Raw genomic sequence first — 18,177 nt, forward strand, 5'->3', positions numbered from 1 at the left:
GTCATTTCGCCAGCAATTCCTTTAGCCACTTCATCAATCAAGCAACCCAAAATCTTTTCCTTTCCCTGTTTGTATTTTTGCACAGATTGCACTGATTCTTGCCGATAATGTCGAGACAAATTTTTTCGATTTCTGCTGGTGGATCTGTGGCCTGTTTCTGATTTTTGGCAGTTGCAATCTTATCTAAACATAAGCACAACGAAGCGTGAACCGATTGCTCGGTAAAATTGTACTTAAGAGTCATATCGCCAAGACTTCACTTTTCACAGAAAACAATTTTTTTTAGAAAAAGTGAAAGATACGTGTTTCCTAGAATTGAAAGACGAATCCAACGAGCTATCACTCATTAAAATCGGAGTCGGCTTGTTCCCCAATCACCTGAAGTCTTGGCGATATGACTCTAAGGCAAAATAACTTACCTCGATTGACCTTTGATTCGGGTTTCCCTGCATCTCTTGCAGTATTATCCGAGAATGTGCTCCATTTATGGTTCTGTTGTGCATCATTGTTGGAAGTTCCGTTAAATTAGCGACTGAAATTTGACTGTTCAATGGAATCGATTAATTTCTTCTCTCTCAACCATAAACAATCTCAGTAAAGGGTTGTCAACACATGACGTATCAGTGAGGCTTTGTTTAAGTTAAGCAAAGTAAACTTATCAGTCGTCTACGGATTCCGTAGTACGGGACTATTTTTGCAGCGTCCGATGAAGTCAGATTGGAGCGAGGCTCTTGATTATTGTTTCATGTTTTGTAAACACATCTAGGTAACGGATGTATCGTACAAAATGTTGAATCGGTTAGGAATTCCTCTGGGCGAAATGTGTAGAAAGTATTTATAGATAGAAAGTTCGCCATTGTGCAATGTATACAATTTGCGAAAGAACGCACAATCCTTCGAGATTAATTAAATAAACTAAAATTTGATTCCACACAAAGTTAATCAAATGAATGACACACCAGAAAACGTCATCGAATCACCTGTTTACCCTGTGTACTAGAGTTCTGATTGTTAAGCTACAGTGTTGACCATCAAGACATTATTTTAAAGAAAATTCAAAAAGAAAATTTCTGATACAATTTCACTGATAAGACCATAGAGTCATGCAGCAGGTGCTAAAAATTCTTGAACTTAGAAAGTAGGATGCAATGACACAATAAGCATTATGTAGAATTAAATTGCATTTGTGTAACATCAACAGCATTTTGTATCATCTCTCTACTATACATAACGTTGGTGATCTCATCCACCCATCATCGTCAGTGTTTTTTTTTGTTGACAAACATAAACGTCGTAGTTTAACCCGCTTCTATTCATAATTCTTATTCTATCGACAAGGGTAGTTCAAGTTTTTATCTCCCAAGCGTATAATGTCGTACGAAAAACTCCAGCCCGCCTTTAATGAAGGCATTCAAGTGTGCTGCATCTCCTTAAACAGGAACGACCGAATTCGGCTGATTGGTTTGCCGGTTGATGTGATCAACGCGATAAGAACGGCAATAACTAGTAGCTGGGGTCCACTTCAAAACGAAGAGGATTATCACGGCGCATACGAATTCAAATTGAAGGGCTATCCCTGGTGCGGACAGTCTGACGATTCGGTTAATTGTCGAAGATTGTTGACCGCAGTTTTAAAGACCATGGCACAATTCGGATGGAATTTGTTACAGGCTGCAGATGTTAGTAAAAAGCCAGACGACAAGGACACGATGTTTTTTGAAAAGGGAAATCCTGACCCCGATGCAGAGTTATTTGCTGTGTCGTTTAACATGTACGATAGAATTCGCATTATTGACGCCCCAACATTTGCTGATTGTGTTGAAAATGCTTTACAAAGTCAATGGCCCAACGGAATTCAACATAAGGAGGATTATTATGGCGCGATTGAGTATAAGCTGTCGGGAAATCCATGGTTCGCTGATGGTTCTGAAACCGTGCATTGCCGTATGCTTTTGTGTCAGATAATTGCCAATATCAGAGCAAAGGGTTACAAATTGTACGGGTCCATTGATATTACTGTGGGTGTTAAGGGAGCGGATCTTGAGAGCTGGATATTCAGACGGGTCGGTGAAGCGTGGCAGTGAGCAAGGCAAATAATATTCCAACCAGCTTAATAACTGGAATATTAACTGGAAGTGCATACGAAAATATTTCATCTCAATGTTCTGTGCTCTTAACGCGGTCTTTTATCTATGATACTTTAGGAGTTAATTCGCCAATTTCTCAGCCACTTGGAAAACAAGCTCGCGCCGATATTATTGAGTTATAGCTCATTCGATTCGTCGTTATAATCTAGCGAGGGGGTGTCTGCCATTTTTTCTAAAAAAATTCCAATTTGGGTGTAATGTGTCTACATGTGATGTGATGTCAGAGGGTGATCAGAACACCTTTTTAGCAATAACTTGAGGAAGGAGTAACACAAAAACTGTGTAGGATTGTTGGCCTATCCACGGCCGACCGTTTGAGCCCACTCTGACTTCCGCACGCACCACTCGTGGCCAGCCATCAGTCAAAGTATGGTCAATTTTCAAATAGTACTGTACCTCTACAACATCATTGTTATGATGGGTGAACTACATATTATGCTAGCTGGCTTCAGTCTCTATCACATATCAAAAATCTACCACAGAAGTTTTGTGTTGCAGGATTTGCGGACCATTTGAAAAAAAAGTTGACCTTTACGGCTGGAATAAAAGAGTAAATTTGAACCAAATTTATGTCCAAAATGTTTTTTTTATTAGTAACGTGTCTGGGGGACAATTCTAGCCCATAGCCGATCGATTCCGAGTAACTTTTTTTTTTCGAAAAATATCTATTTTCATACATTGGCAGACACCCCCTCGCTAGAATTGAACGACCAATCGATTGAGCTATAACTCAATAATATCGGCGATAGCTTGTTTCAGAAATTGAAAATTTGGCTTACGAATTTGCGAATTGACTCTTAGAACCTTATTTTATTATCGGCGGACAGGCTTATTGGATACAATATTTTTGAAGAAAACGAAATCTTTGCAGCACTTTCAAACAAACATTTCGGCTTACATTTCCTAAATATTTGTGCTTTTATGTGTTTTATGTTCTACTACCTTTAATCGATGTATGTTCAACTGTTACACTAGCTGTCGCCTTGTTCATTAAAAATTCATTGCCATCGAAGTTATTGCAATCTAACTTTACTGAATGAGTTTTCATTGTGCTACTCTCCGCTCCTGAAGGTTACATTTTAAAAGGAAAATTTTAACATTAGAACCAATAGGGATTTTTCTTCGCAATGGAACCAAACATTCTTGAAAAATGGTTTTGCAAAGCCAGTTACTTAACCATTCCAATTTTAGCCGAAGAATTTCTTTTACAAACTTTCAAAGATTGAACTATGAGGCAAGTAATTATATTTTGAGATTACAGAGGGAACCATGGAATCAAAAGATTTTCGCCAGGTCAAGTTTGCAAAGTTAATCGAGATTTCTGACGAAATTCCAGATGTAACAAATAAGTACGACAACTGGGACGAATCAGAGCTGATTTGAACAGTAGTTCCGATACTTACCTAATTTCTTCAACCTTTTTGCGGCTTGTTGATGATTCAATTGGTTAAAACGCCTTGTGTCGACGTTAACAGATTTCTTCTTCGTCTTTAATGCACTACCACTCTGAATGATTACACTATCACGTAAAATGTCATTTATCCAGCAATTCCTTCATTATTTTATCAACCAACACCATATTCGCTTTCTGTTCAGTTTCTTTACCCACTTCACCAATCAAGAAACCCAAACTCCTTTTCTTTCCCTGTTTGTATTTTTGCACCTTGTCCTGATTTTTGCCAATAATGTCCAGACAAATTTTTTCGATTTCTGCTGGATCTGTGATCTGTTTCAGATTTTTGGCAGTCGCAATCTGAACGCAAACACAACGAGACGTGAAACGATTGCTCGGTAAAATTGTGCATTACGCAAAATGAATTACCTCGCTTGGTCTTTGATTCGGATTTTCCAGCATCTCTTGCAGTATAATCCTGGACAGAGCTATATTTATGGTTCCGTTATGCATCATTGCTATGAGTTCCGCTAAATTCTCATCTGAAATTTGACTGTTCAAGGGGCGCGATTAATTTCTTCTCAACCATTTCTCAACCATTTCTCAACATATAAACAAAATCGTTAATGGATGCAGACATGAGACTCGAATCGGTGAACTTACCAGTCGTCTACGGAAATCTTTTTTTTGTTGCAGTGTCCGACGAAGTCATTGATTAGAAAATTTGCAACATTTTTCGGTGGAACTGCTGGCTGAGTCTTCAGTATTTCGGTGTAGTAACGCATTAAACTGCTCTCGTTCTGAATAGAGCGAAACGCAGCGAAATAAAATATTTTGAAAAGGTGAATCAATGAAAAACTTACAATTAAAACGTCGGCAGACTCCTGTCTGAGTTCGTGATGTTCAATTAAATTGTTTCTGGTCTGCGCTGGAAGTTCAGGCAACGATTTCCGAATCCTTTCAACAGAAATTAGTTCCGATGTTTGATCGTCGGTGATATTCAAGCGAAGTGGTGGTAGATTTGGTTCAGGCATAAAACGATAGTCCTGTAAGACTTCCTTGTCCCTCATGACTACCGTTTTCTTCGACAAAGCATCCCACGATCTTGTCTCATTATGCACTCTGCCACCGCTTTCAACCAAGTCAATTTGTCGTTGAATTTCATAGTCGACTGCATGTGCAACACCACGAACTGATCCAATGTTTTTCACTTCGGTTCTGACGCCCAGCGGATCGCCATGTCGATTAATTGAAATATTAGCGTCGACACGTAGAGCTCCTTCATTCATATGACAAGAGCAGACACCAGTAGCTCGGAGAATTAGAACGAGTTCCTTTATCAACGATGCAGCCTCTTCACCGTTGTTTAAATCGGGTTCAAATACAAATTCAATGAGACCAACACCCGCCCGATTCAAGTCGATTAGAGTTCTGTAATGTTCAAATGAATTGCAATTTTCAGTGACAGTATGTAGCTCAATAGTACCTGTTTTCATATGCATCATGAAGTGATTTACCACTGTCTTGTTCGAGCTGAAGCTGATGCAGTCTTGACACTTTCTGATAAGATTTCATCGAAACCCCTGGCACTGAAACGCAAAATTTGAGCATTCCATTTTTGGCCAGTGGTGCACGTTGCTGAGTGATTTGATAGCCGGCCGGTAGATCAGCATAAAAATAATGCTTTCGATCAAACATTGAAACGGGGTTGATTGTGCAGTCGAGCGCTAGCGCTGCTTGAATTCCGGCAACCACACATCTTTCGTTGAGAACCTACGATCGATTTGAAACATCAGATGGGTGAGGTTTGTGAATGACTTTGATACGAACCGGTAGTGTTCCCGGTATGGCTGCATCAAATGCCGATACGCGTGTATTGGGCGGAGCTCCAAATTCAACTCCAGCACCAGAAAATAGTTTTGTTTTTGAAGAGATCTGAGCATGAACTTCGAGGCCAACAACTGAGTTCCATTTGGATCTGGATATTTATTTGGATTTGAATTTCTTGTCTACGTTCATTGAATAAAGGTCATACTTTTTTGGTTTGGCTATGGCAGTGGCGAAACTTCGGTAAAATCTAATGTTGATCGATTGTTGCATCAATTTCATTTTACGTTCACAGCAGTCACTTCAATTTTGAATGATTTTTTGCTTGTTTTTGTGGCTGAATCCAACTTTATCCATCAGCCAAATTGAAATTCTTCGTACACCATTTGTTTATGTCACAATTGTGTCAATTTCGAAATTCAAATGTCATTGGGTGCCGGTCTCTCACTTTCGAAAAATACTCCGATTTCGAACATGATCTAGGCGGTGGTTCTTGATTTCTTTCGTTTAAAAAAAAATTGTTTTTAATCAAATTTAACTTTTGCATTCGATCGCGAAAATCGATAGGTTCCACATTAATATTTTATCCATCAAAGATTTGTTGTTTCTTTCTATTGGATCTTTGCAAATAGGGAAAATCGACTAAGTTGACAACTATTTTGAGCATAGAGTTACACTCGAGAGGTGGCATGGAGAGGTGACATGGTGGCGCTGATGCTAATCGGCACTCAAAAACCACATACATAGGCACCCGCACATATTTAAAAGCGACAGAGCTACCATACCATCTCTCGAGTGTAACTCTATGATTTTGAGCATTAATATTATCAGGATTGTATGGCCGTATCCACTATCCAACTGTATGTATCTGAGCAACGCACTTCAAGCAAAAGTGGTACTCCAAATAGGGTACTGAAACTTGACAGTGCTCCATCCAAAATTTTCCACTGTAAAAAGGGTGGGGATAAAATTTCATACAAAATAGTACTCTATTTGACAGCTGTCATTAATAGGACTTTTGATTGAAGTGCGTTGACCTTTAAAAAAATCTGAAATGACTTGATGTTTTCATCAAAAATAAGGTAAAAGCAATATAAAATGATCGGGTCTGGTTCTTGACAATTGAAATTCAAGTGTCAAAAACCAGAATCGATCATTTTATTTTGCTTTCATTTTAAATTTTTAGATATTTAGAAATTTTCGATACAGCCATAACATGTTCACTGGCAGGAAATGCTTTAGAGCGATATTCGTTAATATTCGTTACCCTCTTGACTTTACATTTTGAAAATCTAGCAATTTTATAAACTACTATTAAATGAAGATGCCGGACAGAATTTACAGAAACAATATTTCCCATTTTTGGACGTAATAAATTAGAAAGTAATAAATTAGTTTTTCGACAAACAGAACAAAGTGTCGTCGATCAAAACACCTTAAAAAATTCGTGTCAAATTACTCACCATTAGTCCACTATACGACATTTTCATTCTACAATCTTCGAGTAGCAGAGTAAAATACACCAGGCCGGAACGCTTGATTTGACCTGGATTGTCTAGCAGCCTTATTTTTCGCAAATAAAATTAATTCAATTTATTGCTTGCCCCAAGCGAAAATTGATTCTTACATATCAATTTGGCCCCTGCGAAAATGGTCGATTACATGAGGGATATTTGTGTGACACTATCGTCAAGGAATCTCTATTTTCGCGGGGTGCACAGTCATTCACGTAAAACGAGTTTTCGCGGGGTGCAGCCAGATGAAGGAGAATACATCATCTGAAATATTTAATGCCTTCCAACAGAAAAAAAGAAAATAATTATTGATATTTTGTGTTTTTGAACACAAATTTTCCAGTGGCGTGAGTTGAATGTCACAAAAGCATTTGAATTATTTCGAAAAGAAAATCACAAAACTGAAAGTGTCAGCCATTTTTTGCTCCAGCCATAAATTCAATGTTTGTAATGAACACATGGCAAACACTTTAAGTTGTGTATTTTTCACTTATATTCGAGAACACTAAACACTTTGCTTATGTTAGACATTATTCACTTCACTTCACTGCAAAATTTTTATTCTAAATAACGAAAACAACAAAATTAATGCATTATCCTGAAACGGAAAAACAATTCAGTGACAAGCCGACTGTTGTGACCGTTGTGACGTGTATTGAGATTACTGCTGTAACAATACCAACATAACATTAGTGTTGTTTTCGGGATTTTTTTCTTCGTAGACGTGTGAGCCAATTTCGGAGGGTTCGGCGGTATACTAGATTCGTTGTTACTGCGTTAAGGAATTGATATGTAAGAATCAATTTTCGCTTGGACAAGCAATAAAATAGAATACAGTGCAAGCTGCTGCCATGATTCATTACTTGGGGAAACAATTTTGAAACTCGCAACTCACGCGTGTGTGTTTAAGCGCCTCGGTTTGAAAACTGTTATTTTGACGCGGGTAGTTACATACCTCGCCTTCGGCTCGGATATGCAAACTCTACCCTTGTCAAAATAACAGTTTTCAAACCTTGGCGCTTAAACACACACTTGTGAGTTGCTCGTATCTCAAAATTGTTCCCCCATGTAATGAATCATTTTCGCAGCATGCACTGTAACCTACTATTATTTATGTCAGGGTTTATTTGAATTCATAAGTTTATTAGGAATTTATTTGACTTTTCATAAATGTCATGTCTGGTTTATTTTACTATGTCGTGTTTGTAAAGTGAAGTTCGATATGTTTTCTAATTTGATAGTTGCTTTGGTTTGTAATTGATTCTGCAAGAATTTCGTTGAACCAATGAAAATCTGGATAGATCTGGTGCTCGCAACAAGAATCAAATATTTAAATATAAAATCTAGATTTTCATTTGTTAAACAAATCTTGTGTGGCATCATTTACAAGCCACAACAACTAGCAAAACAGAAAACATTTCACTTTTCTCGTCCTGTATATCATTAAAAATAAGTTCGATTTCAACTTAAAAACACCATCTACACTTAACGACTTAACCAAATAATCCAAGCTTATATTTCTAGATTTTTTGTTTGCTTTTGTTATATTACCCCTCACCCACCGAAAACTTTCATCGGGTAATCAGTATAGGTGACCAGCTGTTGAATAATTTCGATAACAATAAAATAATTATCAGTAGGTGCATACCTATACACTTAATGAAGTCATCAGTCTGTCCGTATATATAGAACTAACATTGGAATCGGACGATTAACCAAATATTTTCTTTTAGGAAAATCGATAAGTCTGTGTTTTAGTGTTTTACTATCATTAAAAGGGACAAAAAGTGCTATCCAAATAATTCACCTCTAAACGAAGATTTACGAATATTGCTAAAGCGATAAACCTATCTACCATGTCATATGAAAAGCTCCAAGCTGCTTTTTACGATAACATCGAAGTATGCAGCATTTCATTGAACAGAACCGATCGGATCCGATTGATTGGATTACCAGCTGACGTGATCAATGAGTTAAAAACTGCAATAACTAGTAGCTGGGGTCCAATTCAAAAAGAAAACGACTATCACGGCACATTCGAATTCAAATTGAAGGGGAATCCTTGGTATGGCCAGGGTGATGATGCGGTTCATTGTCGAAGATTGTTGGCCGCAGTATTGAAAACGATGGCACACTTCGGATGGAATTTGTTACAGGCTGCAGATGTAAGTAAAAAACCAGACGACAAGGACACGATGTTTTTTGAAAAGGGAGTTCCTGACCCCGATGCAGAGTTATTCGCTATGTCGTTTAACATGACCGATAGAATTCGCATTATTGACGCTCCAACATTTGCTGATTCTGTTGAGCATGCTTTGCAAACCCAATGGCCCAATTGGACTCGAAGTAAGGAAGATTATTATGGCGCGATTGAGTATAAACTTAGAGGGAATCCATGGTTCGCTGATGGTGATGAAACGGTTCGTAGCCGTATGCTTTTGTGTCAGATAATTGCCAATATCAGAGCAAAGGGTTACAAATTGTACGGGTCCATTGATATTACGATTGGAAATAAAGGAGTTGATCTGGAGAGCTGGATATTCAGACGTGTTGGAGACGCATGGAAATAGGTAATTTACTCTACATTCCGACTTTTAGTGAAGGCGCTAAGTAGTGGTGGGACTTGTCAGTATTCCACATTCCACACCCATAAATGAGTAAGGTTTTCGAAATGAGTGTGGCACCAGCCTTTTGTGATGTTTCTTAAAATACAATATTTTGTGCAACTAAATTAATATGGGCTGTAGGCACCAAGTTTGCTGTTTTGATAAATACAATTTATATTCACAGTTCCTTGAGATACACTATATGTAATATAATATGTAATCTACAATTTTTTGAATGAATTTTATTAAAAAGTTTTAAAAAAATCCGCAATGACAGTTTTTTGATTTCCTCTAGTATATACGAAATTTCGTTGAAAAAGGAACGATTTTTGAACTACAAGTTGAGAACCAACCGTCTATATTTCAAGGCATTCGCACTATACTAGTTAGATATGTATCTACGTGAACAACAACTCGTCTTTGTGAAATCACTTGAATATGAAAATGATCGTGAAGGCGATTCAATGTAAAGTAGGAAACGTAGAATTACTAACAATACTGATTTGAAAGCTAACAGAAATCTCACGAACTTTACAAAGTAGATTGTGGACTTAAGCACTACTTCTATCCACAGGACCCATGTGAGTGAGAAGACCAATTTATTATATCTTGCCTTGGGGTACTTGTCAACACATTTCTTTCACTTTCATCATAATACTCTAGTGACGAGAACAATTTCCACAATCTGTTAACTTGACGAAACTCAGCTAACGGAACCTTGTATTTCTTAACACACTGACGACTTACCAAACAAATTATTTTTTGTTTTTAATTCTTCTTGATCAATGAGGTGGAAAATCATGAACCTTCATCATTGACAAAACATATGACAACAAGCCCATATTTCGTACAAAGTGGCTCTAAAGTGTATAAAGTTGAATCTATTGTCGTTTCACTTCACTGTTCTATTCAAGGTTCTATTGCCGCAAGGCTGTGTAATTTGGGGAGGTCACGCAGATCGATCGCCATTTTATCAAGGCTGTATACTTTGGGGAGGTCACGCAGACCGCCATTTTATTAGATACGCGGGAACACACCACTTCTGATGATTTTACATGTAAAAAATTTCACCACATCATCAAGACGACGAGAATCATCAGAGTAGGTGAATTTTTGTATGAAATCGGCCATTTTATCATCAACTGTGGTGTGTAACCCGCGTATCTGTATCTGCGTGACCTCCCCAAAGTATACAGCCTTGCATTTTATTAGATACGCGGGAACACACCTTTTCCATACAAACAAACTCACCAAAATTGAATTTGTATGGCGTGGTGAATTTTTTGTATGAAACGTGGTGTATAACCCGCGTATCTGCATCTGCGTGACCTCCCCAAAGTATACAGCCTTGCTATTGCCGTTCTTCGGCCAATTTTTCACCACAAGAAATTTACAGCGCTGCACGCTTCGCAAAACCCCCAAATATAAATGATAGTTGTAAGTGCAGTGCTGTAAATTTCGTTCTGTTTAGAAATTGGCGGGGTGTTTATTGTTTTATGATTCGTCTGTCGAACCAAAGCACCTAGCAGGGTAATAGAGGTTTTTACACGTCAAATAGAGTAGTATTTTGATACCAATAATACCATTAGCAGCCTTAATGGTAATTTTGCAATGACATTAAGAGAAAAAAACGTATGGAAATATTCGCATACTTCGATTAAAGTACTACTCTATTTTTTTTCTATTACCCTGCTAGGTGCTTTGGTCGAACTTACATCTCTTTAAGTGAGTTTTATATGCATTAAAAACAAAAATGACGATGATAATATCATATACTTATGTTAGGGGCCACTGCAGTAAGATGACTTAAACTGTGATGTCTAACTGTGATGTGACCCCAGTCACAATGCTTCTTTCTTTTTAGTTTTTGTTAAACTTAATTAATCCTATATGACCTGTGATATCATCATCAAATGATCATCAAATATTTTGTACTTCACACTAGTGTAAAAAGAAGTGATAATAAAGAACTATTTATAAAAAAAGAGAAATTTTTAAAGAAACGAAACCAATAATAGCATTTGAACCTGTTCTATACTGCTTGGTTCAGATGCTATGAACCAATCCATTACGAAGTAACATGCATGTGGTAACACTGCGCAACAGTTTGTCCAGCTGATTCTGTTTTAATTGTTTATCAAATTCCGCGAAACAATTTCTTGACATTCTACTTGTCAATAGATATGGTAGTTAGTTATTCGCAACGATTAGTCATCAGTTTATTAGAAGTGGTTGCACCCATAACTAGAATACTTACAGGCATAAAAGTTTACGTTTTGTTGGTTTGTTGTGCTGATTTGCAACTTGAATACATTAACCGTTCCTTATTGTTTACAGTACACAATCACACTCAAAACGAAAAAACGTCATGTCCTATCCAAAACTTCCGCCAGCACAACTGGAAGGCATTCAGGTATGCAGCATTTCTTTCAACAGGACCGATCGTATTAGATTAATCGGATTGCCGGTTGATGTAATTGAGTCAATGAAAGATGCAATAACACGCAGTTGGGGTCAGATTCAAAATCAGTCCGATTATTACGGTGCATTCGAATTTAAATTGTCTGGCAATCCATGGCGTGGACAAGGCGAAGACGCGGTTCATTCTCGACGTTTGTTGGCAGCAATATTGACGACAATGGCACGGTTCGGTTGGAATTTGTTACAATCAGCTGATGTTAGCAAGAAGGAGTTTGACAAGGACACTTTATTCTTCGAAAAGGGAATGCCAGATCCCGACGTTTCATTGTTTGCTATGTCATTTAATATGAGAGACAGAATTCGGATTATTGACGCCCCTTCGTTTGCTGTATGTGTTCAAGATGCTATCCAAAGTCAATGGCGTAATGGAATCCAAGATAAAAGGGACTACTATGGATCGATTGAATTCAAGCTGTCCGGTAATCCATGGTTTCCAAATGGCTCGGACACTGTTTACGGTCGCATGCTTCTTTGTCAAATAATTGCCAACATCAGAGCAAAAAGTTACAAATTGTACGGCTCCATTGATATTAGTATGGGCCATGAAGGTAGTGATTTAGAAAGCTGGGTATTTAGACGTGTAGGTCCTGCTTGGAATTAGGGTATCAACGGAAATCTCACGATTCGTTAAACTTTACAACGTTATTTTGACGAAACTCAGCTTACGGAACACTATAAATTTCTTAAAAGTAACTAAATTACAGAAAGATAGATTTAAAAAATTCTGCAGAAACAAGATAGTTAATCAGTAATTTTTCCATATCAATTCAATTTAACACTTTTTCGTAATGAATGACGATGGTATAGGGAAATGATGTTTGGAAACTAAAGCTCAATTGTTTTAGATTTTCGTAAATTTCTGATTACATTTCTAGTACATTTCGTAAATGTTAGCGATCTATTTTTTTGTGAAGAAACTTCACGACTATAGGAGAATGGAGTTTAGAAACTAAGGGTAAAATCTAATACAATTTAGTACTTTTCTTCATAAAAAAAACTTGTCGCTGAATTATTTTTTCATGAACAAACTTCACTGCTGTGACATTTCATGGGAATGAATCAAAGTGAAGTTGTTATACAAAAAAAAAGAGTCCAGTAGGTCCAGTATGACTGAAGTACTATAAAAAAATGTGGCGCCTCTACAGGCCAACCGACAAGGCGAATGACCAAGGCAGCTCTCTAGCAACATCACACAGATTGTTTACAACGTTTGGAGGCCTAAGATCACTCAGTATGCCTTGCGAATTTAATTATGTGGAAATTATTTATTACTAATGTATTATAATCAATACATAAAGAAATCGCAAGGCACACTGAGTGTTTTTAGGCCTCTAAACGTTGTAAACAATCTGTGTGATATTGACTTGCTATGACATTTCATCCATTTCATGGATATTTTAAGAGTGAAATTATATCACCTGAAAATAGAGAGCAAGGAATGAAGTACTGAAAAAAGGTGGCGGCTTTACAGGCCAACCAAACTTTCCTTTAGTACTTCATTCTTTGCTTTCTATTTTCAGGTGATTAACTTCACTCTGGTAAAATATCCATGAAATGTCAAAGCTGGGAAGTTGGTTCAAAAAAAAAGAGCGCTGACATCAGTAATTTTATGTTGAGCTTTTCTTGGATCTAGCGGCGTTGTATTGACGACAGAAAACGAGGATTTTCGCAATATTTCGAGGTTTACTCACCTCTCATTCCTCAAATATTGCGAAAATCCTCGTTTTCTTTCGTCAATACAGAGCCGCTAGATCCAAGAAAAGCTCAACATTTACATGAACGGCGAATAAACGAAACCCACAATTAGTAATTTTATGACGAAATGTACTAGAAATGTAATAAAATTAATCTATTGCATTATTAGCTTAAAGTTTCCAAACAGCATTTCGCTGTATGTCAAGGGGCCACTGTAGTGAGATAAATTTTCAAAAAAAAACGAAACAAATCCATTGCGAAGTAATGTGCATGTGGTAACACTGCGCAACAGCTTGTACAGCTGATTGATGTTTACAGTGTTTTGAACGTTTACCGAATTCCGCAAAAAATATTTTGACATTCTTGTTGTCAATAGGCCTCATCATATAGGCAAGGATATACTTATAGCGGTTATTCGCAACGATTAATCATCAAAATTGGCCGCACCCATAACTAGAATACTCACAGGCATAAAGTTTACGATTCGTTGGTTTGTTGTGCCGATTTGCAACTTGAATACATTCCAAATTGTTTACAGTACACAATCACACTCAAAACGAAAAAACGTCATGTCCTATCCAAAACTTCCGCCAGCACAACTGGAAGGCATTCAGGTATGCAGCATTTCTTTCAACATGACCGATCGGATAAGATTAATCGGATTGCCGGCTGATGTAATCGAGTCAATGAGAGGTGCAGTAATACAAAGTTGGGGTGAAATACAAGATGAGTCAGACTATTACGGCACGTACGAATTAAAATTGCGTGGTAATCCATGGCGTGGACAAGGTGAAGATGCGGTCCATTCTCGACGATTATTGGCAGCAATATTGACGACAATGGCACGGTTCGGTTGGAATTTGTTACAATCAGCTGATGTCAGTAAGAAGAAGTTTGACAAGGACACTTTGTTTTTCGAAAAGGGAATGCCAGATCCCGACGTTTCATTGTTTGCTATGTCATTCAATATGAGAGACAGAATTCGAATTATTGACGCCCCTTCGTTTGCTGTATGTGTTCAAGATGCTATCCAAAGTCAATGGCGTAATGGAATCCAAGATAAAAGGGACTACTATGGTTCGATTGAATTCAAGCTGTCCGGTAATCCATGGTTTCCGAATGGATCGGACACTGTTTACGGTCGCATGCTGCTTTGTCAAATAATTGCTAATTTGAGAGCAAAGGGATATAAGTTGTATGGTTCCATTGATATTAGTATTGGCCATGAAGGTCAGGATTTAGAAAGCTGGGTATTTAGACGTGTGGGTTCTGCTTGGAATTAGAGGGTTAATGTTTAGGTCTCTTAAGTGAGACTTATTCGTCACTGACGAGAAACATTTGTTATTATACGTGCACATTTAGCTTTGACGAAGAGTACTCACGTCAGGAAATCAACGGTAAATCATAAGTAATTCAAAAAATCTAAATTGTGTTTGCAATACAATATGCCCTAATTTAGGCCCATCTATTTCGTAGAAAATATTTACCGAATTTGCAGATTTACTAGTGAGTACCCCCTTGAGTTTTGAGGGTCTGCTTTCAGATTCTATGTTTAAACTCTATATTACTCTGCAGTCTTTGCTTCTGGATATGATTGGACACCTACATGTGAACAGATAAATGAAAGGATAAATTTAAGATGTAAAGCTTTCACCATTCAATGGGTTATTAGATATGGAAAATTATTTTTGAAAAGATTTTTATAAAAATTCTCAACCAAGCATGATGTGATGTTTGTAAATGTGATTAGAGTGTCCACTAAAAAATATTTTCGGAAATTTTTACACAAAAAAGTTTATATTTTTACAATTCAATAAAAGAATTATATTTTAAATGTTGTGACGAACATTAAATTTGAATTTCTTTTAAACATTATGGGTGGGTCAGGTCCCTTGACCGACGAACTTACCAAAAGACGTTCAAACATTCTTTTATTTCCATTTCAAAAATTTAATAAGGTAAAAGCAAAATAAAATGGTCGAGTCTGGGTTTTGACAATTGAATTACAATTGTCAAAAACCAGACTCGATCATTTTATTTTGCTTTCATTTTAAGACGCGATAATTCAAAAGACTGAAATGAGTTAAAAACGACTATTAAAATCGAAGGCAAAGATTAGGATATAATACCATAGGAAGTGAGAAAACATCTAAAAGTAATAAGCAATTGTCATTGTAAACTCTTTTGTAAAACAGAAAATTTATGCATTTGGAAAAAGAATTCATGTTGCAGGTAATCATCAACTGGAATATTGCATTCTTCGTCGATTGGAAGAAAATTTTTGAAAATCGGTTCAGAGTTTACTGTAGTTATCTCCCATTAAATATTCAGGAAAAAACTCTTCCGGGAATAAACTGTCAGAGCATTAGACCGATTTCAACAATATTTTAACAAAAATTTTAAAAATCTGTTCAGCATTACCCAAGTTATCGTCCCATCCAGAAAATGGGAAAACTTCTTTAGGAATAACTCCGAGATCATTAGTCTGATATTGTCCAGCAAATATCGATGGGTATCCTTTGTCAAAAGAAATTCCTTTAGATTTTTCGAGAGAAAATCCTCAAATTTATAGAAAATCCTTTAAAAGGCTCAAGAAAATCAAACCGAAAGAAGTAAAACCTTGAAAATTAAGAAAAAAAAACATTTGAAAATCCCTCCAGAATCAGTAGAAAATCCTTGGAAAACTATAGGAAAATCCTCAGGTAATTTTCTTTTTGAAAATCCTTTGTCAACGAAATATCTACCCCTCGCCTCGCTAAAAATGTTATTCATCATCGATTAAAACCAAAAGTTCTAAAACTGGTTCCATATTTCTCCCCTTATCCTGCCATCAAAAAAAATTCTTCGAAGCTTGTGTGGCTAGTGATCAAAAACCGAATACATGCACTTTTCTTACACAAATTTCTCCAGCTACACGAGCCGTACAGGGTCATGTGGAATTGTTAGAAAGGTTATTGCATGTACTTCCGGGGCGACATTGTCTTATTGGGTTTAAAATTCATTCTGAGATATGTGCAGTTAAAGTTTTCAACCGAAAAAGACTGAAAACTTACAATTTTCTTACCGAAATTTTTCGAGGTACACAAAACGTACATATCGAGGGCCTATATTCAAAATGCCTTATCTAAAATCGTGGAGTGTTTTGTATTTCGAGTAGACTTTGAAATCATCGTGTTTTAATCAATCATCATTTCAGTCATTAAAATTGACATTGTCAACACAATAAACTGTTGGCGTTTTTTATTTAAATCTTTCGATTGTTCCACTTTCATAAATTAAAGAAAAGCTGAAAATATTTTGCAAAAATCTATTCCTTAAAATGTTATCTTTGCAAACAAATCCAATACTTCAAACACATACATCAAACGAAGTTTTTTTCGAGCAAGCAGTAAAAGAGAGTGAATAATAAAGCTTTGTCTAAAACAAAAGCTACAACCGGTCTGATGAGAAGAATCAGTGTATCAATTGAATATCGTGTAACTTCGTTCTATAAATACCCATGCATCGATATGTTGGAATTATTTTTGCTGCTCGGCTTGATTCAGCTTACAGTTTTCAAATTGCTAGGATATTTTTGTTAATAAATTTTGGACCAAAACTTATACAACTTAGTTCTAAGCTGTCTTAGGATATTTTTGTTAATAAATTTTACAACAATAAAACGGCTATTCATATTTCAAATTGTCGTAAAAGCTGTGATATTCACTTGGAATAACAGATTTCAATTGCTTAAGATGCTCGTACTTCGATTTCTTGATTTTCAAACGATCTGCATGCAGTCGTTGAGCATCACCATGTACTTGCATATTGAATGAATGGAATAATTTTGGTCGGCAAATCTTGGTATTCTTCATCAAAATCAATTTTATATTTAATGTTACCGGTATGAAGATAAATTTATGATCGTAGTTTTGTGACTGTAGGGTCACCTGGCTTTACCCCCGGTCTTATAGTTTTAAATCTCAATTGTTTTTCATTAGCGAAATTTGAAAAAAAAATTATGTTGAAGGAGTACATCTTCGAAAGGACATTTTCGTCGAATTTTGTTGATCTCAACTGTTTTCCTGGCTGTTTTCGTTACATCGATATAATTTTGTGGCACAAAAATAGCCTGATTTTTTAACCTCTTCTCGATTTTCTCGTGAGAGCTGTCACATTCCATCTGAGTGTGACCCTTTTCAAGCCATTTCTGCTCAACAATTTTATTATTTTTCACAGCGAAATTTGAGAGAGCATTGGAAAGGAAGTAATTGCGATTTTGTCCTCCACAACCATCAGAATACAATATGATTGGTAACGTATCCGACAAACAGTGCGTTTGTAAATGGTGAATAACACAAGAGGCGAATGAGCTTGCTGATAAGTCGCCTTATGTCTCGTCCCACCAGTAATTCGTACAATGATGGCTAGCAAGATTGTAAACTGTGAAGTTATGTACTTGCAGTCGCGTTTTGAAGTATATCGCAGATGCATTAATGTCGGGTGATAATTTAACTGCTTGTTTGTCCATGGTA

The 18,177-nt window shown here is 36.7% G+C and overlaps 3 protein-coding genes and 1 long non-coding RNA gene across 6 annotated transcripts; 2 read left to right on the top strand and 2 right to left on the bottom strand.

Moving 5' to 3' along the window:
• Nucleotides 1–1,244: 1,244 nt before the first annotated feature.
• Nucleotides 1,245–9,758, top strand: LOC119073971. The gene is made up of 3 exons (XM_037179878.1): nt 1,245–2,039; nt 9,407–9,452; nt 9,520–9,758. Exons 1-2 carry the CDS (start codon nt 1,371–1,373, stop codon nt 9,449–9,451), a joined length of 714 nt encoding a protein of 237 aa, XP_037035773.1. The 5' UTR covers nt 1,245–1,370; the 3' UTR covers nt 9,452; nt 9,520–9,758.
• LOC119073968 (glutamyl-tRNA(Gln) amidotransferase subunit B, mitochondrial) lies at nt 3,610–5,780 on the bottom strand. The gene is made up of 7 exons (XM_037179874.1): nt 5,576–5,780; nt 5,371–5,518; nt 5,027–5,313; nt 4,404–4,971; nt 4,204–4,340; nt 3,970–4,093; nt 3,610–3,900 (listed from the first exon to the last, which is right to left on the bottom strand). The coding sequence occupies exons 1-7, from the start codon at nt 5,647–5,649 to the stop codon at nt 3,682–3,684; spliced, it is 1,557 nt and encodes a 518-aa protein (XP_037035769.1). The 5' UTR covers nt 5,650–5,780; the 3' UTR covers nt 3,610–3,681.
• On the bottom strand, nt 6,649–16,916 carry LOC119073973. The gene is made up of 3 exons (XR_005087126.1): nt 16,746–16,916; nt 7,388–7,393; nt 6,649–6,659 (listed from the first exon to the last, which is right to left on the bottom strand). It is a non-coding gene; the product is annotated as an uncharacterized LOC119073973 (long non-coding RNA).
• On the top strand, nt 11,634–15,473 carry LOC119073969. Of its 3 annotated transcripts, none has more exons than XM_037179875.1 (2): nt 11,634–11,810; nt 14,188–15,473. In XM_037179875.1, the coding sequence occupies exon 2, from the start codon at nt 14,233–14,235 to the stop codon at nt 14,944–14,946; it is 714 nt and encodes a 237-aa protein (XP_037035770.1). In that variant the 5' UTR covers nt 11,634–11,810; nt 14,188–14,232; the 3' UTR covers nt 14,947–15,473. The 3 variants fall into 3 exon arrangements, with proteins under 3 accessions (XP_037035770.1, XP_037035772.1, XP_037035771.1); XM_037179877.1 differs by having other exon boundaries at nt 11,643–12,516; nt 14,894–15,468; XM_037179876.1 differs by lacking the exon at nt 11,634–11,810 and adding an exon at nt 13,762–14,154 and having other exon boundaries at nt 14,211–15,473.
• Nucleotides 16,917–18,177: the final 1,261 nt, after the last annotated feature.

This window comes from Bradysia coprophila, unplaced genomic scaffold (assembly GCF_014529535.1).
Source record: "Bradysia coprophila strain Holo2 unplaced genomic scaffold, BU_Bcop_v1 contig_138, whole genome shotgun sequence".
Taxonomy (NCBI): Eukaryota; Metazoa; Arthropoda; class Insecta; order Diptera; family Sciaridae; genus Bradysia; species Bradysia coprophila.

Coding starts and splice junctions, on each gene's coding strand:
- LOC119073968 (XM_037179874.1), bottom strand. CDS start 5,649: ATGAAATTGATGCAACAATCGATCAACATTAGATTTTACCGAAGTTTC. Junction 5,519..5,575: donor GCCATAGCCAAACCAAAAAA/GTATGACCTTTA, acceptor ATAAATATCCAG/ATCCAAATGGAACTCAGTTG. Junction 4,341..4,403: donor AGTCTGCCGACGTTTTAATT/GTAAGTTTTTCA, acceptor CGCTCTATTCAG/AACGAGAGCAGTTTAATGCG.
- LOC119073971 (XM_037179878.1), top strand. CDS start 1,371: ATGTCGTACGAAAAACTCCAGCCCGCCTTTAATGAAGGCATTCAAGTG. Junction 2,040..9,406: donor TGGGTGTTAAGGGAGCGGAT/CTTGAGAGCTGG, acceptor AAAGGAGTTGAT/CTGGAGAGCTGGATATTCAG.
- LOC119073969 (XM_037179875.1), top strand. CDS start 14,233: ATGTCCTATCCAAAACTTCCGCCAGCACAACTGGAAGGCATTCAGGTA.